Below are 22,308 nucleotides of genomic sequence, written 5' to 3'. Positions count from 1 at the left end.
GTTTAGCGTTTAAATGATAATTCAGGCTGGAGCAGCTCCGGTGATAGGAAAATTCTTTTTTACAAAATGTACAAATCACCGCGTTCTTGTTGATAGTCTCGTCTTCTTTCTTTTTATACATAAACTTGCCGTTCAAAGGCCCTAGCAAAGATTTGCTGGCCTCGCTCCCCTGAGTCGCGTCCAGGTCTGTCACGCTGCTTTGTTTGTTTGACTAGCAGCAGGTGGGAAGTGGCCTACGGGTCCCTCAATGGGCCAAATTTCAAATGCTCGCGCATTTTGCCACTCATAATTAATTGCATTAATTTTCAGAACATGTTAATTTGCAGTGTAATTAATTAATCTAATTAACGCGCTAAACTGACAGCCCTAATATGAACCAAAACCAACATATATATGAAAAAAGCCACATCGCTCCATTTCATTGGATCCCACACACAGACGTCCAAAGGCAGACAATCCAGACAGATTAACAGCTCCTCTAGTATACGCTGACATCTGTTATGTTACACGACCATAATGGGTTTGAAATAAAACAATCAAGATAGGATCAGAGTGCAGAGTTTGCACTTCCATTTTCAAAACTTGAAAGAAAATCCTTCCCATTCCCTAACATCTGAAGCCTGGGGACACCAAATCCGGAATTTCTTCCCTGGAAATGCTTTGCCGGGACTTCTGTGTCGCCCCCTTCAGTTGATGCTTATTTTGAGCCTTTTTTGCTTTCTGTAACTGAGATTATACACTCTAGTGAGTTGAGATCAGGCGGCTGATCTGGTTTATTGAAGAGTCCAGTTACTTTAACTTCAAAGTCCTTCAATTCAATTCAATTTTATTTATATAGCGTCTATTACAACAGAAGTTGTCTCTAGGCGCTTTCCAGAGACCCACAACAACTTGAATGACAAGAGCGCACATGTGAAGTTAGTTTCACATTGGTCTCTGTGTGGGAAACATCAGAACAACTGTGGGAGTTTCTTTGAAAAACTTTTTTACTTAGTCATTAATAAACATTGCAAGATGTTTGAGATTGCAGCACTGTCATTTGTGTATCAACAACAGGTATAAATCCTGTCTGCTGTGTTCATGAATACTGTCAACATCTGGATATGATGTCAGTGTTTGTGAACATTATCCGCTGTGCTAAATAAAGCTGCACTCAATAACTGAATCTCATAACAATGTTTGGGTCAACATTACAAAACCGTTTTGGGTGTTTTAATACACCTAACAAACACCAACTACAACAACCCAATGCAAGGCTGGGTACAGTAAAGTGATAGCCAACATTAGATGAGATATAATGATTTAAGGATGCGGTTCTGTTGTGGCTTTGCGTGTATGGAAAAGCAAACTTGTCCTCGTAAGGTTATATAGAAAAGAACCAGGTCTTAACTTGCTCTGGCACCAGCCCGGCATCAGCACCAGTTTCAAGTTGGTTGAAATGAGTTAAGAGGAGAAAGAACAGAATGACAACTGGTGTGTGAATGAGTGTCAGAGGAAATTTAGACACTGCAGAAGTTCTAACTTTCTCTCCAAATGATATTTAATATGTAAAATATTTAACTTCTCCAGGACACATTGCATTCACAAAACAACCATTTAGAAAGCAATGAGTATAGAGCACGTGTGCATCTGTGTGATGATACTGTATGTTTAAGTACCGAGTATATTATTTCCTACCTTTAATCTTTCTGTCGCCAATCATGTCTGAGGCCATCACCTTTATACTGAAAAGGGATAAGGAAAATAAGCCACAGTCACAGTATAAAGCCATCAGACTACACATCCTGAATCAGGAACTAAAGAAGACTTCAGTCCTAATTCAAGTCATCCTCATCAACGCTGATGGTTGGCTTTGGAGACCTCTTGTGTAGAATGGGACATCTGCTGCTTTTAATGGAAACTAAGAACTCCCCTGCTGAACAACTTTATTTTTGTACATATTATTCTATACAAGCGATAGATTGGAAGAACATCATTTGTATGCCGAGACAAAAAGAGCTATATTGATTCAGTTATTCCGAAATATTGAAAGATAATTTGGTATAAAGCAGCTTTTCAGTAAAGTGTACCACATAGTCTGTTTGAATATGGGCTTGTGTGTTTGCATTCATGACAGCAGTTGTAGTTCACCATGCTTTAGCTTTTCTTTGCCAACATATTAACCAAAACCGATGACGTTTTTGAAGTAGAAGACAAAAAACAGCAAAAAACTCAGACATTGTAGTGATATGTATCTTCTAAAGCTAGGTGAGTGTTGATAAAGGACAACTGTGACACTTTTGAAGTTAAGTTTATGTGCTTAACTAAGTGCAGACAAAAAAAAGAAGAATCGGCTATTTAACATGCAATTTTAAGGTTCTGTAGCTTAGACTAGAAGAAGGGGTTTCTCCTTTTGAGCTACTTTATTCATAACAACTGCATCATAAAGCATTACAAAGGTATGGTTTTACACTGTTTGAACTAATGCACTATTTACATTTACCATCTACAGCCTTGACGTCAACATGTGGAGAGAACGCAATATCAAGACTTTGCACTTTCACAATAAATCTGATTTCCATAAGCGCTCCAAATATTGAGCTTTTCTCTGAGTGTTCTGATTGTTTGCTGATATTGCTCTCACACACATATGCAGTCACATTCATATACAAGTACATACACTGTATTATAGTAGTAAATACACTGTATTACCAAAGTTTAAATGATAGTTTTTGAGACCAACAAGTTGGAATTATTACATTTACACATGTTTAAATGAAAGTTTCAAATGTTCTATTTGTATTTAAACTATTTTTTATTGTAATTTTAAACATAACATTGTTTTTTTAATCAAATACAACTATATAATAAAAGAAATCAATAATATTCAGTGTGCTACACAAATTCTACATGTCAAAGTCTGAAATACATTTGTAACTTGCAGCAAAAAGTAATATATATTGCCCATTGTACTGTTAAGGGAAAAAAAAAGTTATCTTTGAAATTATATTAGAGCAAAACAAAACATACATAACTCCATTTCATTTTGGAATTTAATACGTCTTTAATGATGTTAAATTTAAAGCCATTATTTTCATTCCACTACAGCAGTCCTAAGATTTGTGTTCTTAAATCACCTTTCAAGGCATGAATGCTCTGCAGTCTCTGTAGCTTTCATGGTTCAGCTTTAAGCTTTGTTCTCCGTTTTAAATCACAAGCATTCCAAGATAAGATCAATTAATTGGTTCTGCTTTGTTCATAAATCTAAGTAAAAGCATGAAAAGATGGATTTCCCAGATCTTTGAACCTTTCCTCAAGCTAAGTGTGTACTCTGCTGGATGTCATGAGCAGTGCACATGTTACCTGGCATTGGAATATGCCTGTTGAAGCTCTTTTCCCATTTCAGGTTCCAGCAGATTGGAGGTGGATTCCACCAGGAACACCCTAAAGACACAACCCAACATGACTTTTTCATTACTTTGTAGTCTTCATCATCTGATTTCCTGGAGACTGTAACTAAACTCTAACCACAAGGGCCTCGTACCAAAACCTTATTCAGCTTCAAACATAACCACTACAACCTAACTTTATTTTATCATTAATCCAAGTCTTCTTATTATGGTTTATTGCTCCTCTAAAAGGGTGCTCTGTTCATGAGTATAGCAATGTGGGGACATCCACTTAATTAATTTAAATTTCATATTAAGATCAACTTTTTTATGCATTGCAATACAGTTTAAGATTAAGATTCCCAGAATATTCTAATTTTTTGAGATAGGATATTTGAGTTTTCTTAAGCTGTAAGCCATGATCAGCAATATTAAAATAATAAAAGGCTTGCAATATTTCAGTGGATTTGTAATGAATCCAGAATGTATGACATTTTTGCATTACAGAAAATAAAGGACTTAATCACAATATTCTAATTTTCTGAGACAGTCCTGTATGTTTAACATTTAGAAACACAGAATCGCCTACTAGTGATGCTTTGTCAGACAGCCCAGTTAATTAACCTCAGACAGAATGTTGAATGTAAGCATTTCCTCAGTACAGTCAACTGTAACTATGACACCAAAATAAAAAGATTAATCTGTGGGCCACAGCCCAAAAGAACTGGAAGATTTAAAAAGAAAATACCCACCCAAATGTCAACCCTTCTAAAAAAGAGGTGTTTAGATTTGATGGTGCCTGTAACTTAGCCATCTTCGACAGCTTACCTGAAATCAGCTTCTTGGTTCAAGGTATTAATTACTGGCACTTGGATCACTTTCAGCTGGTAACATGGAGATTTGTACTCGACCGATTTCTGAGGAGAGACAGAACAGAACAGACAGCTTAGCCACATATAGCTGTAAACGCTGCTCTTGATAAAAGATGCTCGGTGAGAACTGTCAAATGCAGTTGATCAGCGAACTCTTAGCAGAGCAGCGCATAAAGCGTTGAAGGCAAGTCCTAACAGCAGCTGGAGCGTTTCCAACAGCAGTTAATACTGGACAGGTCACTCAGGTATATTAAGAACCATCAAAAAATATTTGGTAACTGTTTCACATTTTTATTTTCCATCATCAAAACTTTCACACACACTCACACACGCGCAAACACTCATACACGTGTACTGCACTATCAGTGGACCTGTCGTTGCACTTCGGCTAACAGTGGACCTCTGTTTTGGACTTTTGAAAAAAAACATAGAAAATGTACTTTTATTTAAAGCATGACCCTCAGGGGACTTGAAAAATGTCCCCTGCTGGCTTTGAGGTCTGCTGTTTGTGGGTGTGTTGCGATGCCGAGGTCCGCTGTTGAATATGTACGCAAGTACAAACACACACACACACACACACACACAAACACACACACACACACACACACAAACACACACACACACACACACACACACACACACACACGTACACACACACGTCTGAAGTGAATGAAAGAAGGAAAAAACAGGTAACATGGATGAAGTGAATGTGCCTGAAAAAGTAGAAATTTTAACAACTTTTGTTGTTCCTTGTGAGGCGTAAACAAAAACCCTGAAAAACATGAACAAGGTGTCTACAGTAGGAATCTTGATAATACTCACAGCCGGTGTGATGTGGCTGACGTGTGTCTTCAGACTGTAGGCCAGAATGGTGCAACGAAGGCCAGATGCAGAGCTGAAGATGAACAGAGCAGCCTCCATTGGGAGGAGGGAAAAACAGCTGAACCGGACAGTCAGTTCAGCGCTCGACCTGTGGTCACAACATATCATATTCTTTTATATTTATGAATAATTTCATGAGAAGATGAGACAATTCTTAATTCCAACTCCATGAGCAATAGCATATATGGGCCCAGTGGGATAATATCACAGTGCTATGACAATACCTCTTCAGTTTAATGATAAGCACTATTCATTTCATTTTGAATATCTCTGTGCCGTTCCAGTGACTAATCAGCAAATACAAATATTCTGTCCTACTGCAATTTATCCTTATTATCATTTCATATACGTACAGTACTGCAAACATTTGCAGGTACAAGAGCTGGTGTAATTAAAGAAAGCTTTCAAAAATCTATAAAGGCTAATATTTAGGGGGGCGTCTCACAGCTAGGACCTGGGTTCAATTCCCGCCGGGGACGCTGTGGGTGCTGAGTGCGTGTTAAGTTCCCTCATGACTTCAGCACCCACACAATCGGTGGCCGGTTCACTTCTCAAGTTAAGGAGGAGACTTGAGCTCAGTATAGAGGGAATGCGCATGACATCACAGATGCGCCTTCACAGCGGGTTACGCCCACTGAGTGGCAGAAAGACTCAGTGGCAGAAAGACTGAGTGGCAGAAAGACTGAGTGGCAGCGTAAACTTTCAGTTTGAGCAACTGGAAAACATCTAAAATGGGAAAGAGCTGTTGTGCGATCGACTCTACTCATAGATTTAGCAAGAAATCTGAGTTATCGTTTTACAGACTGCCGAAAAATAAGCTTAAAGGAGACCTATTATGAAAAACACGTTTTCTCTTGCTTTAACATATATAAAGTGGTCCCCCCTCAACCTGCCAACTCACAGAAGGAGGAAAGCAACCAAATTCTGCAGTGTCTGTACAGCCGCCCGGATGAGCCATCCAGTGTGATGTGGCTTCTACGAGCCGTTCAGATTCTGCTCCCGTCGTTACCTAAAGAAGGGAGCGATTTACATAGGTTGGCCTCCGATGCGCGAAACCACGCCCACAACTAACTCTGGCCAGAACAACAACAACAACTCCGCCAGCCTGAGCTTCCGCAATTTTTCTGTAACAAGGTGCAGACCACTGGCAACATTCAAGAACTGGAAAGCCAGAGCAGACGTTGCCAGAAAACGTCTGAACGCTGCTTGTAGCATTCTCTGCCAAATGCTACTTACTAATATCCAGCGAAAACAACTTTTATAAACTTTATGAACAAAAAGAAATGGAATACTTTTCAGAGGCAAAGCTTGGTCTCAACCAGTAGAGAATGATTTTCAGTTAGTGAGGACAGCAGGGAAGACAGAAAGGCCCAAGGTGACTGAGATGAAGGCCTGCCAAAGCCCCTCCAGGAAGGAAACGATGTGCATGGACTTCAGATTCCAGGCAGTCATTGGCTGAAAACAATAATTAGTAGTATGGTTGTATTTACATTGCTAACACTTGTCCCAATACTGATGAGCCCTTCACAATGGTAATTCTTTGCTTAACGAAGGTACATTTAATGCCAGTTGAAAGCTGAAAGTTTGTCTTATTCCATTATGGAGGTCTATGATTTTGTTTTTGCAAGAAAATTGTTGATTCTATAATCTGGCCTTGACAGGGCGATTTTTGGCCGATCACTCTGGTCACAATCTTCCTGGTGGAATGTAAACAAGGTGACTCTGCCCCCACTAACACTAACCCTCCCCTCTCCCACGAACATCTGTGGACCCCTGTTTTCAGAACTGTACCGAGCCGCCTGATAACATCAAGGACACTGGCTGAGAGCAGCTCTGGGCGGAGTTCATGGACTCATTGCTTACATACACTTACTGATAAACACACACCTCCCTTAACTCAACGCCTTCCTCGGCTCCCCCATCTTACCAGCCGGCTATTCATTCATTCATTCATTCATTCATTCATTCATTCATTCATTCATGAAGACAAAATCCTAAAAACAAATACGTCAGGACCCAACTGCATTTTGGAATAAGAAGTAAAGGCACCACTTATTTGCGATGTAATATTTTCCAATGTTTTAAATGTTTATCTACAATATAGTGCCTGTATGGTGACAAGAAAATTGTATTAACAAAAGAATGTAGAAAACTTTTTTTCCACTGAAAACATACCGTGGGGGAATGGTGACTGAAGATCCATTAGGAAAGGTGAACAAATGGGCATCATCCCCTAAAAGGAAAGCCTGGTATTTAACGGGACTAGAGGACGGGTTCTTCAGTCGTACCTGGAGCGAACAGATAACCACACAGGCCTCAAATACAGATAGCCTTTATGCCTGACAGCAAGGCAATCACACCGAAAAACAAAGACAAATGTCCCTGTCAGAAACAATACAACAATGTGATGAGAAAGCTACAATATAAGAAACGCTGTTGTATCTCTCTTGTGTGGGAATGAAAAATTGGCCACTGTCTTTTTTAAGCTTTTTCTTTTTTTTTAAGATTGTTTTTGGCTCTCGTTGCCTTTTTTCAGAGCCCAGACAGGAAAGGGGGTAGAGAGAGAGAATGGGAACGACCGGGATTCGAGCCTGCGACCGCTGCAGGACTGTAGCCTCAGTACATGGGCCGCTTGTTTTAACCACTGTACTCAGCGGCCCAGTTTTTTTTTTAAGCTTTTAACATGCGTATTATTATCATAATATACATTTTTATGCCTGCAATCCTTTTAGCACATGTGTGTTTTTTTCCTATAAAACTTTCAAATAACTGTACTCCTGTTAACATGTGACTATGTTCAATACCATCAGCAGGATTTGTATGTTTGCATGTGTAAATTCAATCATTCAGGATGTTATTTGAGGTCTTTTCAGTCTCGTTAAAGCTCATTAACTTCCTTTTCCACATTACCTGCTTGCTGAAAGTGCTGTGCAGGCCTCCTGATAAAGTAATGGTGTGTAACGGTAGATACTGAGGCAGCATCTCATACAGCTGAACGCACAGAATTAACATCTGCACCGGGTTGGGATCCGACAGCTCTGAGGGCTACATGTGTTACAAATATTTTAGATACAAGAACAAATACACAACATGGGAATCACTTTACTCTGTGTCACAATATGATACCATATTTTAAGCCCCACTCCAATGAAAATCAACTTTTTAAACCTAGTTACATGATCACCTGATGATGAGGAAACCATGTGTGGTATTTACCTGCAGGCCTATGTTGAGTTGCAGAGAAGTTAAAGCCTGAACCACAATGATGTTGTTGTGAAAGATCTGCTCAAGGCTGTTAGCTGTGGTATACATCCTCCAGAAGTGGCTTCTGATCTGATCAGGAACACAGCAAGGTTTATTGAGAATTGTAAATCTGCCATAAGTGCAAGTTGTTTTATTCAATTCCCCTTACAATGTGTTTTGACAATACAAGGCAACAGCATTAACTACCAAGCCACCCCCCCCATTATATATAAGTACATTCCAGTTACTACAAAACTGGGATATTCCTTCAGGAAACCAACAGACTGCACTGAACCATCAGTTAGATTTAACATCCCATCCTGGGCATACAGGGGGGGCGGCAGGTGATGAAGAGGAAGATGCCCCCTCCATCATTGTCACTTACAGGTAGGCTAAGCTGCCTCTATTTAATGTAGAGGGCTGGCCGCATAATAACAGAGACAGAAACACAAACCAGAAAGGGGCAGTAGGCAGCAATCAGACAAGCCAACACCAGTCCGTCTGTTAAGTCCAAGTCAAAGTTTACTATCCGGCGTGCAGATGGGACTTCACCTGCAAATGATTTAAATACAGAAACAAGGTAATAATCAATACTCTTGATGAGTTTTTAATTATATTTAGGCATCATAAGATATGGATTTTTTGGTGCAAAGCATTTTAGCAGGATATTTAACTGTGCTGCCAGTGTTTAAAGGTCTAGAGCAGGGGTCGGCAACACGCGGCTCTAGAGCCGCATCCGGCTCTTTAGCGCCGCCCTAGTGGCTCCTGGAGCTTTTCAAAAATGTTTGACCTTTTTTTTGTCTTTTTTTCTTCTTTTCTTCTTTTCCTTTTTTTCTCTTTTTTGCTTTTTTTCTTCTTTTTTCTTTTTTTTTCTTCTTTTTTTCTTTTTTCTCTTTTTTCTTCCTTTTTCCTTTTCTTTTTAATCTCGACATTTCCACTTTTTCTCGTAATTTTGAATTTTTTTCTCAACATTTCGACTTTTTTCTCAAATATTTCGACTTTTTTCTCGACATTTTACTCCAACATTAATCTCGACATTTCAACTTTTTTCTCCACATTTCGAATTTTTTCTCGACATTTCGACTTTCTCGAGGTGCATAATGAAAAAAAGATCTTCCCCCAGTTATAACTAATATAGAAACATGCAGCATGTGTTTGCCTTCATTCTAAAGCTTATACAAGACTTTTCATTTTTTGCGGCTGCAGACATATTTGTTTTTTGTGCTTTTGGTCCAATATGGCTCTTTCAACATTTTGGATTGCCGACCCCTGGTCTAGAGTATGCACAAATTACTCTTACTTTTACACTAATTACTCTGAATTATTAATAATAATTGCATATATATATGATATACTGCGTACTATCTGCAAAGTCTGGCTCAGGGTTAAACTACGACCAGATCTTCCCACTCTTCAGGGTTTCTGTATTGTGCTGATTGACAGCGATGTGGCCAAAATGAGTCAGAAAAACACATTTAGGTCATTGTCCCCATCTACAACGATGTTCACTGGAAATCTTTGGCATCAAAGTGCTCATTTTGGCACATTAATTAACCATTAAAGTTCATTTGAACCTATAGCTCTTGTTTGCATAACCTTTAAGGTATGAAAAGAATATTAATGTTGCAAATGTGTAGATTTTGAACATTTTCAAACTTCACTTACATAAAAGATCAGCACAGACAAAATGTCTAAAGCATTTATTGTATGCATACTTTTATTTTCTATAACTTATATCACATGTATGGTTTTCATACAATGTTTTCTTTTAGCAGAGCATCTCTCTAAGATAAACGTATGCACATTGGAAAATATATACTCTGAATCTTTAAAATAATTAAGTGTACTACCTTGGTCCCACACAGTCTTCCTCATGCTTTGATAGTGCATGCTGAGCCATGAGAGCAACTGTAGCTCCTGGGGTGAGTAGATGTTGCTACCTAGAGACTGTAAACTGTTTAGGCAGACTTCCTCTGAGTCTTTGGGGTTCAAAGCTGTGTTCGGACTTCCCTCTGACACGCGACACAACACCAGAACCTGTGCATGTGGAAACAAATATTCCATAGCAATATTTAGCAAGACATTCATTATTTATAATAGCATTGAATCCATTTGATTAGATTCAGTTAATAATAGTTTATTAACACCCAAAGGGAAATTATATTTTGCTGTAAATATAAGTTACACACACACAGGGGAGTATTGGTGAACCACTTTGGGGCCCCTGAGCAAGGCCCTTAAGTCTAATTGCTCGCAGTGCACTGGAAAATGGCAGTCCACTGCTCCTAGTCTAAGTAGTGATGGGTTAAAAGCAGAGGACTCATTTCAGTGGTTGGTGAGATGTGCATTGGGCACGGAAAGTATTCAGACCCATTTGAATTTATTCCTCTTTGTTTCATTGCAGCCATTTGCTAAAATCAAAAAAGTTAAGTTTACTTCTCATTAATGTACATTCAGCACCCTATCTTGACAGAAAAAACTGAAATGTAGAAAATGTTTGCAAATTTATAAAAAAGAAAAAGAAAAACGTAAATATCACAATATCACAATATGTGCAAATGTCTAAAAGGACATATTTAGCTACATGCTTTCAGCTGAACTGAGGAAAAGCGATACATTAATTCATTTGCAGAAAAACTCTAGCCCCTAGAGAAGGACTGCAGACTGAGTTAACGAACACATCAGTAATTATGACAATCCATACGGTAAATAAGAGGACCATTTTTTCACCTTGTATATTTGGAGAAGCACATCAGTCCAGGCTCGTTTGCTCAAAGACTCATAGTCAACGGTGCTGTAATCCAGGGCATCCTTTGTATTGTTTGACTGAAAAAGACAAGGCGAACCGTATTAAAAGGCCAACCCTTCAAAGTATGTAAGGTTTCAATCAAGCACAAAACTGTTGTGTGTGCAAGTGCATCTGTACCTGCAGAGAGCACCAGTGTTTGAACTCCGGCAGATCTAACAAATACTCTGGTCGGATGTGACAAAGGAAAGCTCCCTGCACCCTGATTGTGGTAATGGAGAGAAAGCAAAAGTGAACTTTCTGATTAGATCCATTTCTGAAAGTAGCATTAATGGAGTGATGTAATTGTATTTACTTATGTATTTTGTTATATATTCATACATTTAAAATGTAAAGTACTATAAGAAGTATATATATAATTGTGCTTTTATATGAATGTACTTTTAATCTTCATGGACCCCAGGAAGACTAGCTGGCATTTTGCGTCCTCTAATGGGGTTCCAAAATAAAAAACAACAAAAAAAAAAACATACGGTTCACATATATATAAGTATATATGTATATGTTATATTATACATGTTTCCCGTACATGCACACACGTATATGTACATATATTTTTATTCAATTTTATTTTTTTATTTTTTTTATTTCTTTTCATTTCTATTCATATAATTCTATTTCTATTTATCTTTTATATAGGTTTTGGTTTTTGGGGTGTTTTATTTCTCCTTTCTTGGTTCTTGTATACGACAGTGCTGAGTGAGTGAGATGGAGATGTCAATTTCCGCGAGGGAACCTCCCAAAGGGATTAATAAAGTCGTCTGAATCTGAATCATATGTGATGAAAACGGAGAAAACACTAAACCTTAGCTACTGCAATTGGCCTTAAATGTTACGTACCTGAGAAAAGCAAGCATAGCTTCATGCTGTTGTAGCAGCTGGTTGGTGCGCTGGGTGATATCACTGGAAAAACTTTGACATAGACGAATTCCAGGTATGTTTTTGCCAGTCAAGTGATGAAGCATGTCCACGACAGACCTACAATAGGAACATAAGCTTTTAGTTTTTAAGGCCACGTAGGGTACGTAGAGTAGCCTATTATGCAAGTATCACACCGAACTGAAGACCCAACCAGCATAAAATGAGAGTCACTGTTGTCTCTCTTATACAGACAGTTCTTTGCTTTGTTGCTATTTTACTGGTTATATGAACTTTCACCAATTTTTAAGCATAAAGATGCGTTGTTGGTACAACTTAGGATACAGACAACAAAAATAGTACTCCTTAGACAGCTTTGAACAGATAATATACTCAATACATACTCACCTTGTAGTCCGTCCACTGGAGTATTTTGGAGTACTCATCTTTGATACAACTCTGAATGAATAGAGGTAAACATTATAAAATAATTCCTCAACAAAAACAGATTTGTGTAGACCAGGGGTCGGCGACCCGCGGCTCTTTAGGGCCGCCCTAGTGGCTCCCTGGAACTTTTTCAAAAATGTTTGACCTTTTTTTTCCTTTTTTTCTTCTTTTTTTTCTTTTTTTCTTTTTTTCTTCTTTTTTCTCTTCCTTTTTTCTATTTTTTCTCTTTTTCCTTTTTTTCTTTTCTTTTTTCCTTTTCTTTTTAATCTCGATATTTGGACTTTTTTCTCGAAATTTGGACTTTTTTCTCGATATTTGGACTTTTTTCTCGAAATTTGGACTTTTTTCTCGACATTTCGACTTTTTTCTCAACATTTTGTCTTTTTTCTCGACATTTCGACTTTTTTCTCGACATTTCGACTTTTGTCTCAAGATTGTACTTCAACATTAATCTTGACATTTCGACTTTTTTCTCAACATTTTGTCTTTTTTCTCGAAATTTCTACTTTTTTCTTGACATTTCGACTTTTTTCTCGACATTTCGACTTTTGTGCATAATTTAAAAAAAAATCTTCCCCCAGTTATAGCTAATATAGATACGTGCAGCATGTGTTGCCTTCATTCTAAGGCTTATACAAGACTTTTCATTTTTTGCGGCTCCAGACATATTTGTTTTTTGTGTTTTTGGTCCAATATGGCTCTTTCAACATTTTGGGTTGCCGACCCCTGGTGTAGACCAAAGGACTTAAAATCAGGGTCTACCTTCGGAGTGTGTATGGTATCTTGACAGGGTGGGGTCCACTTGGCCATCCAAAGAGGCTGAACCATTGTTCCATTGCCAGTAATACGTTCTGGTAAAACTGTCGTTTCTCTGTGTTGACAGCAGGAAAATGTGGGGTGCAGAGACTGGTATTGGTGTCTCTGTTAGGACACATATCCCTGCTGGCCTGATCGCTCGTACCGTCACCAACTGGGCAGGAGGCTGAAGAGGCTATGTGTGTATAAAAATACAGGGTAACCTTAAACAATTACAAGAAACAAACAAATATACACACAAAACACATACTTCGTTTTCTGACCTGAGCTCTTTTTTGTTGAGCAGTCAAAGTCGAATGAGGAGGTGAACAGAGTCGGTCCTGATGCAGGATTTAGTGTGTTATGGCTTTGAAGAGTAGCCTCCACAGTTATGACCCCTAGATGAAGAATTGGTAAATAATATGTGGAGTATGTTTAACTAATATTATGCAGCTCATTTCTTTTCAAAAGATGTAGTAATTCAAAACGGAGTTGTGCTAGGTTTTTCCATGTCTTTCAAAATGTAAAACAGGATCATTAAAGTTCAATATTTAATATTAGTCATCCTTTTTAAATTACATTTCTTCAGGCCACAGAATTAAAAAAGGGGGTAACTGCAACCCCTGCTTCATGAGTCATCTAGCTCAGTCAGGGAGTCGGGTTATGTTACCTGTCTTGATTACTGTCTGTTGATCCGAGTGGTGCAGCGCCATGTACGGCCAAACCGTCAACATACAGTTTTCAGCAATAGCACACAATTTAACCTTGAATCTGATGAAGGAAAACAAAAACATGTTGAGATATCTCCATTAACCCTATGCAGTACTCTAGTTGTAAAAAAAAAAAATCAGGGGGGATGGTGGATTTTATCATATGGGGACAGATAATTTGTGCTGATTACAAATAATATAATATATTACAAATAATAGCAGTGACCAAAACACCTGCAGAAATACTGCAGGAATGACATAGCAGCAGTTAAATGCAGCCTTCTGTAAGCTTTAAATATCCACTGGGCTTACATCAAATACATCAAAACACAACAATAAAAAACAGTTTTCTGAACTTATCAATATGACTCTGTCCTTCACAGGATAAGTAAAATGGATCACTACAAAAACTCAAAATCTTAACGAGAATATTTGTCTTATTTCTAGTTAAAATGTCTCATTTTAGTAAAACAATCTCATTACACTTAAAACAAGACTCATCACTGGAAAAAACAACAATTTTCACCTGTTTCAAGTAGATTTTCACTTGAAATAAGTCGAAAAATCTGCCAGTGGAACAAGATTTTTTTGCTTGTAATGAGAAGATAAATCTTGTCCCACTGGCAGATTTTCCTACTTATTTCAAGTCAAAAGATTTACCTGAAACAGGTGAAAATTGTCACATTTTTCTGGTGTTATTTTTCTGGTGATGACTCTAAATGTTGAAATATCAGTAAAACCACATTCATTGATGAAATGACATAAGGGATGGAAAGGGGGGATGGCAGTTTTACAGGGGGGATGATTTGGACCGTTTTTATTTCAGGGGGGATGCCATCCCCCCTCACCCCCCCCTCAACTCCAGTACTGGCCCTATGTAAATCAGTGCCTAAAAGGTGTGGTTACAGGGAATTTGTTATGTTAATAATTAGTTAATGTCTCATGCAGGCCGACTACGTTCTGAACCATTCAATTAACTGCTGACTGTGCATCATCGAGTGTGTCTTGTCTTCTACACCTGACACGGCTGTGAGTTGAGGGGTGTTAGGCAACTCCAACAGGAGGAGAAAATATGTGAAAGATGAAATTCTCTATTTGTGAAAATGCAATAGCCTACTTCTTTTTATATACCAAAGGACTAAAATCTTAAGTAACTTTGATATAACTCCATTTGATATACGTACATATATTCTCTGTATAATTATCCGATCCAAATCAGCTGGCTAAATGTAAATATGATGTTCTCACTTTGTAGACATTATTTTGACTGCAAAGCCAGATGTTTGGAATTAAACCAACTTCTTCACGTATAACATTCTCTGTCGAAAACCCGGAGCAACATCTGAATTTTGGTTAAAATATTCAATGCACATTTTGTTACGGACCTGGCAACGTAAGCAGTCGAAGTGAATAAAAAACCTCTGGGTTTATTTGGTGGAATACAGTAAACGAGTACAAGGATACCTGTTCTGCAGGTGGTCAGTAAAGGTGATGCTTGTACACAGGGACAAACAGACCTCACAGCAGAATGACACATGGCAGAGCAAAGTGGAGACTCTGGTTTCCTAATGGTGGCAAGTAGAAATATATATATATTAAAAGGAGTTAACAGGACTGTAATTTTATTTTATTTTTTTTAAATATCTTTTTATTATTTTATAATAGGAGCCCCGACAAACATTGACAAAACAAAACAAAACAAGAAATAAAAAACATCCAAACACAGACAAAAATTAGATGCAGACAATGATTAATAAATACAGTGAATATATATACAGTGAATACATGAGATAACAGCAACATTTTGACAAATGGTCAACTCATTTAGTGAGTCACGTCAGTCCATATTTTCTCCCCCTAATTGATTTAGGAGTGGAGACCACAGTTCACGGAACATTTGTTCTCGGCCGTATCCTTTGAGATTTAGCCTCTCCAATGGGAGGAATTGTATTATTTGTTCTTTGAACATTTCAAAGGTGGGCAGCTGTTCTCCTTTCCAAAATAAAAGAATACATTTTTTTTGCGTAATATGTTATCGTAATTAGCAGTCTGTATTTCTTTGAGTCCATTCATATTTCTGGCAGTTCATTTAATAAATAGGCACATGGGGATAAATCAAATTGTGTCGCCAATGCAGCTTTTGTAAATGAGTGGATAGAGTTCCAAAATCCATTTAATTTTTCACAATACCAGAACATATGCGCGAAAGTACCTTTATTGGTTTTACATCTGGAACAGTTTGGTGAATTGTCATTCAAATTTTATTCATGTTTACTGGTGTTAAATAAAATTTATGAATGAATTTAAAGTTGGTTTCTTTAATTTTGTTACTTGTAAATGGAAAATGTATTCTGTCACAGATATTAAGCCAAATGTTTTGGTCAAATTTAATTGCTAAGTCAGTTTCCCAGGATTGTAATTTTTAAAAGAAATTCTAACACTTAAAAGTTTAAACATGTTTTAAATCTGATCACAAAACAGATTCAGTAATATATCACATGAGAAACAAGTGATAAACAGCAGATAAAGAACTTATTCAAAGCGGGCCCTGGATAGCTCAGGGGGTTGAGCGGGCACCATTTATATTTATATTTATTTTAGAGGCCCGGCGAAATAGAAATAACTTGTTCAATGCAATAATGTGGAACTGTATATCAATATGTTCTCAAAAATTATACTTTCAAGAGAACAGAGATCAAGATAGCGTTTTATTAGAAACAGGGCTATTTGAACAAGACATGAAAACTACTGAATATTTGTGAGTAAAGATCTCCCATGCTGGATTTCAAATAACGCATGTCCAGAGCAAACTCCTCTATACATTATCATGAGTGACATCAGTCTTGGTTTCTGTAAAGCTTTTCAGTAATATGATTTACTGGCCTCATGACAAAACTCTTACCTTCATATGAATACTGTTACCTTCAGGAAAGGTTACAGAGATGGGCTGTATCTTAGTTCCATTCTCCATTTGTACCTCATCGACTTCAGCGGATACGCATGTTCCACTAGAGGTGAAAAATGCAGACAGTAGAACACTTCATACACATTCAACATTAAAAAAAAAAAAAAAGACACTGGCCATTGTCCTCTTTATACTGCATTCAGGTAGCTTTGGTAAATACAGTGCTCATCACCTGCTATTGTTAAACTTCATGGATTATGTCCTCTTCCAGTAATCGCACGGTCTATGTTTTTCTGTATAAAACTGTTTTATTAGGAGGAGAAAGGGCAATAAAATGCTGACAAAGTCAGAAAACAGCTGCAGCCAGAAACATTAAAGCTATTTATTAGCCTGTGGTTGCAAAGTGCTTGCTTTGCAAATTATATGTCATTCCAAAAAAAAAAAAAGGTTAGATATATTGATCCTGGAATTAATTAATTATATATACACCCACAGAATATTTTTGTGTAACAGCCAACCTTGGATATCCAGCAGCAATCAAGGTGATTGTGGTTTCTGTGCTTCTTCCCAACGGTACCGGGCTCAGGAGGACTTGACATGGCTGGATAGAGATAGTTGGAAGCTCTAGAGTAATGGTGACTGTCAGCTTTCTATAGGGCTGCTGTGCTTCACTTCCTTGTATCCGTTGCCCTTCCTTAACTCCCAGATAAAGAGGGAAGGACAGTTTTGTTTCACTAGTTCCTGCAAAGAAAAGGTGATGTTATACACAGCCTTAAAATTGGAGTATGATTATGTGATAGCTATGGTATGGTGGTAAATCTCCACACAGAGTGGGTAATTTCATGTATTCAGCTCAAAGTCACGTTGAATTTGGCTTTTAGTTTCTCATTTGTAAAATTAAAAGAGAGAAAAAAGTTTTAAAAACTACTGGGACATTTGATCCTGACATTTTAAGCATTTCTTTTGATTAGGAATCTTTAAATTCAGTCCAGTAAAAAAAAGAAAGGAAAAAGAGGAATGAAATTTCTGAATCTTCGGACGATTGAGCATGGTGTTAGTGGGGTACTTTACTAATTAAAGAAACTACTGTGTGTTGTGCTTGATCAGCAGCTACTCTGCTTTAATCAGAGTTGGAAACACAAGAACTTTGTTTGCTCCAGAAGAAATGTGTCCAACCATGCAAACAAGTCTTCTTTAGAGCTGCTACCATGTGTTTCGCTACTGTAATAAGCAGTGATGTGTCATTTATGAACAAACTGACCAGCCAAACCTATACTTTCCACTAAAAAAGCAGATTAAGCCTATTACCATTAGTCAATCTCATTCCTTTTGGCCGTTGCAAAGTCGAGAGAGAGCTGCTTTTTCAGCCACTATGGGTCCATAGGCGTTCTCACTCCAAGACAGGTTTTCCAGCTGATCATGACAGCTGGTAGCATATCCTTAGATGCCTCATTTGGTCTCATGATTCAAGATTCAAAATTCAAGATTCAAGATCAGAACATTATCAATTGAATTATAGGTATTTTGAGTCAATGTGCCATTTGTGACCAAACTGACAAATGGCTGACTCAAAGAACAAAATAAGTGGAGCCGTACATGTGCGATTTCTAGCTGATGACTTGTTCCATTTAATTTTCATAAACCGATAGAAGGTAATGTTCCAGCCTTTCTAGAAATGATCATACACTGAGACAAAAATAGTAGTATACTTTCTCCTTGACTTCCTGAGGACGGTTGCCTAGCTCACGTGACAGTAGGCTTCTTTGATTAGAAGACAATTTGAAGTATGTTAGCCTGGGAAGCATTGTATCTCAGTCGGTGACTACTGTGATCAGTTTCAGTCATGAATTTGAAAAAAAAAACATACTGAGTCGCTTCAAAAACGTGATTTTGTCAGTGGTTGGCATTTCCCCCAGTTTGTTTCTGTTTTACCCCGCCTGTGTCCCATCTGCCCTGATTGTCTGCACCTGTGTCTCGTTATCCCCTGTGTATATCTGGTCTTGTCATTCCCTTGCTCCTGGTGGTTCCGTACTGTGTTTTCCTCCATGTGTCCTGCCTGTTTTTGCTCCAGTTTTTTTATCCCTGTTTCCGTGTGTTTTTGATCCTGCTAAGCAGCGCTTTGTTTTTTGGTTTGGAAAATAAACCTTTTGTTGCGAACTCCTGCCTCGCTCTCCTGCATCTGGGTCCTCACCACACCAGTCGTGACAGATTTAGCCGTATGATTAAGGTTTAAAATGCGGTGTGCAATCACTGTTACTGTCCTACGGAATTACTGAATATTATATTAGTTTAGCTTTAGTTTAGCTTTAGTTTACATGCGTTTATTATCAAGAGAGAGAAAAATAGTATGTAAGATAATGTGTTTGCATGTTCCAAACATGTCTTACCTGTTCTGATAGCCTTGGGGTTGATAGTAACAGAGAAACAGGTGGACTGACCAGGCCCCAGATTGCCAGATGATGGCGTCAGTTCACACAGCCCCTGCTCGGCCCCGCTTTGAGTTGGTACATTTGCTTCACTGCAGTCAAACCACCAACAAACGCGTTCTGCTACGAGACCACGCTGGCAGACACTCTCTTCAAGCTCTGCTCTCAATTCCACTGTCTGATGAGATAAAGACAGGAAAAAAACAAAAGAAAATACATGAAAAGAAGAGATCAAAATGCTGTCAAAGGTGCGTCTTACGTATGACCAGTACTCGAGTTGACGGGGGATGAGGGGGGATGGCATCCCCCCCTGAAATAAAAACGGTCAAAATCACCCCCCCTGTAAAACTGCCATCCCCCCTTTCCATCCCTTATGTCATTTCATCAATGAATGTGGTTTTACTGCTATTTCAACATTTAGAGTCATCACCAGAAAAATAACACCAGAAAAATAACTTATTTGACAATTTTCACCTGTTTCAAGTAAATTTTCACTTGAAATAAGTAGGAAAATCTGCCAGTGGGACAAGATTTATCTTCTCACATTACAAGCAAAAAAATCTTGTACCACTGGCAGATTTTTCTACTTAAGTGAAAATCTACTTGAAACAGGTATTTTGTTGTTTTTTCCAGTGATGAGTCTTGTTTTAAGTGTAATGAGATTTTTTTACTAAAATTTGACATTTTAACTAGAAATAAGACAAATATTTTTGTTAACATTTTGAGTTTTTGCAGTGATCCATTTTACTTATCCTGTGAAGGACAGAGTCATATTGATAAGTTCAGAAAACTGTTTTTTATTGTTGTGTTTTGATGTATTTGATGTAAGCCCAGTGGATATTTAAAGCTTACAGAAGGCTGCATTTAACTGCTGCTATGTCATTCCTGCAGTATTTCTGCAGGTGTTTTGGTCACTGCTATTATTTGTAATATATTATATTATTTGTAATCAGCACAAATTATCTGTCCCCATATGATAAAATCAACCATGCCCCCTGATTCTTTTTTACAACTCGAGTACTGCGTATGACTGGGGCCAAATGTTTAGTAGATTGAATTTTATTAGTTTAAAGATGAAAAGACGAGACATCACGCAAGAAAGCTGAACATAAGGAGACAGAAAGAAGAAATATCATAATGGACTGAAGGAAGAAAGTAAGTATGCTTATTTGTTGATGCAATACCTTTGTGCAAATGTCCAACTGTGGGTCCACATGAAACTGCAGGATGGAGGGAGTCATCTCCAGAGGGGCATCCAAGGCTAAACATAAAACGTTTAAAAAAAAACATGACACTTTACTTGAGACTTTGTTTTCTGTGAGAAATGTGTAATTGTGAGTATTTTAAATGTTGACACAACGTCAGTCATTAAACAAACTGACAACCCCAGCTGTAATGACCCTACCTGTGGCCTTTATCTCCACTGACTGCTGCGCTGCTACAGAAGCAGAGTGAGGAAGTGGTTTGATAGTCTCTCTGCTGATGGCAGACATCAAAGGAGAGTTGGATGAGGAGGATAGCGTGGGGATAGGAAATGATGAAGCAATCGGCCATTTCACGCCGTTGACCATCAGTGGGAGGCTAAATTCATAGCAGTCCGCCTGCAAGGAGACATTTTCTTTATTGTCACTTTAAATTGCTAATATAGTGTTTCCTCTGACCACAAAACAGATATAAATCAATTTTACAATTGTGTGTCCCAGATGGCTCCAAACTCACCTAGGTCAACCCTGCCTCTGGATAAGGTTGATATGAGGTTCATTATTTTGCTTTGTTTCATGCGAGTAGGCATTTGAGCTTGGCTTATGAAATCTTCATGGAAACTGTATGATATTTATGAGTCTTAGTACTCTTAAATAGTTTTTTAAATGTCTAAATAATCATGTTTCACTAATGTTTTTCAGGCGTCAGAGCTCTCATGGAGTGACCACACGAGCCTCCACCAGTGGTGATCAGACTTCATTCTGTCTCTGCTTTTTTCTAAATGGGGCCAAACTTTGGAACCAATTCATTTAAAACTAAAGACCAAAAGTAATGCTTTAAATAAAGGGCTCAAACAAAGAATCGCTGAAATCAAAACAAAAGTGCTCATATGAATAGTTTTAATTTGTTGCTTACACCGTGTCTACACGAGCGTCAGCGTCAAAAACAGTTCCATTGCTTTATTTTTTATTTGCACTGTCTACATTGGTTGCAAGCGACGCAACGCGATGCGGCGCAACGCGGCGCACCGTTTTGAGCTGGACTTTTGTCGCAGGCCCTGCTTCTATTTTCTTCCTGTCGCTCGCTTTGAAAGCCGGTTGAAAGTTGAAAAAAAAGTTGAAAGCGCTGTAGGAAACAGTCATTTCAATACAAGAACCTCAATAAAGTGGCAGCTGCTGGAGGGAGATCACCAGGCTGGAAGGTTCTGATAAAATAATAAGATATAATAAGAATCTTATCTTAATCTTATTAGGGCTTAATTTGTGCCGGATCCAACAAGATCTGGTACCTATTTGATCATTTCTCGTGTCCTCTGCTTTTCCCCCACATCCCGGTAATGATCTGACATGCTGACATGTTTGCTGCATTTAACACCACGAACACGCCGGTCACTCCAGCTTTTCGCTGTTTGATTGCGTCACCACACGCCGTTATTTTGTTCGTTTTTTTCCCCACTTTGGTTGGACGTTAGACCTGCTTCTATTTTCTTCCTGCCTTTATTCACCCGCCCGAGACTCGCCTTTTATTCGGCCCACCAACCGCCCATGCTCTCCTGAAATATCACAATATCAAGCTTATTTTCTGTTTAGAAAATAAATAAAAAGTACTCACCCATCTTTTACTTATTGGAGTTCTTTTAGGAGTTTCTTTCAGGAGCCCACGGGCGGTTGGTGGGGCGAATAAAAGGCGAGTCTCGGGCGGGTGAATAAAGGCAGATTTATGGTTCCGCGTAAAATCGACGGCGTAGCCTACGGCGTAGGGTACGCAGCGACGCGCACCGTTTGGTGAGTGCG

General features: G+C 38.3%; 1 protein-coding gene across 1 annotated transcript in view; it reads right to left on the bottom strand.

Annotated features, from left to right (window-relative positions):
- Positions 1-22,308, bottom strand: part of LOC133424839 (cilia and flagella-associated protein 47-like) — an 87,696-nt gene that overhangs the window by 38,732 nt on the left and 26,656 nt on the right. The window contains 22 exon segments of the mRNA XM_061715374.1: positions 1,678-1,724; positions 3,343-3,423; positions 4,197-4,285; positions 5,063-5,210; positions 7,298-7,410; positions 8,033-8,167; positions 8,339-8,455; positions 8,820-8,911; positions 10,213-10,402; positions 11,096-11,191; positions 11,292-11,373; positions 12,012-12,167; positions 12,423-12,488; positions 13,239-13,467; positions 13,556-13,669; positions 13,942-14,042; positions 15,446-15,546; positions 16,884-16,989; positions 17,405-17,627; positions 19,274-19,490; positions 20,497-20,573; positions 20,718-20,913. Coding sequence (XP_061571358.1) covers positions 1,678-1,724; positions 3,343-3,423; positions 4,197-4,285; positions 5,063-5,210; positions 7,298-7,410; positions 8,033-8,167; positions 8,339-8,455; positions 8,820-8,911; positions 10,213-10,402; positions 11,096-11,191; positions 11,292-11,373; positions 12,012-12,167; positions 12,423-12,488; positions 13,239-13,467; positions 13,556-13,669; positions 13,942-14,042; positions 15,446-15,546; positions 16,884-16,989; positions 17,405-17,627; positions 19,274-19,490; positions 20,497-20,573; positions 20,718-20,913 — 2,776 coding nt within the window.

The sequence above is a fragment of the Cololabis saira genome, chromosome 24 (genome assembly GCF_033807715.1).
Source record: "Cololabis saira isolate AMF1-May2022 chromosome 24, fColSai1.1, whole genome shotgun sequence".
Taxonomy (NCBI): domain Eukaryota; kingdom Metazoa; phylum Chordata; class Actinopteri; order Beloniformes; family Belonidae; genus Cololabis; species Cololabis saira.
This window is presented reverse-complemented; position numbering and strand designations above follow the sequence as displayed.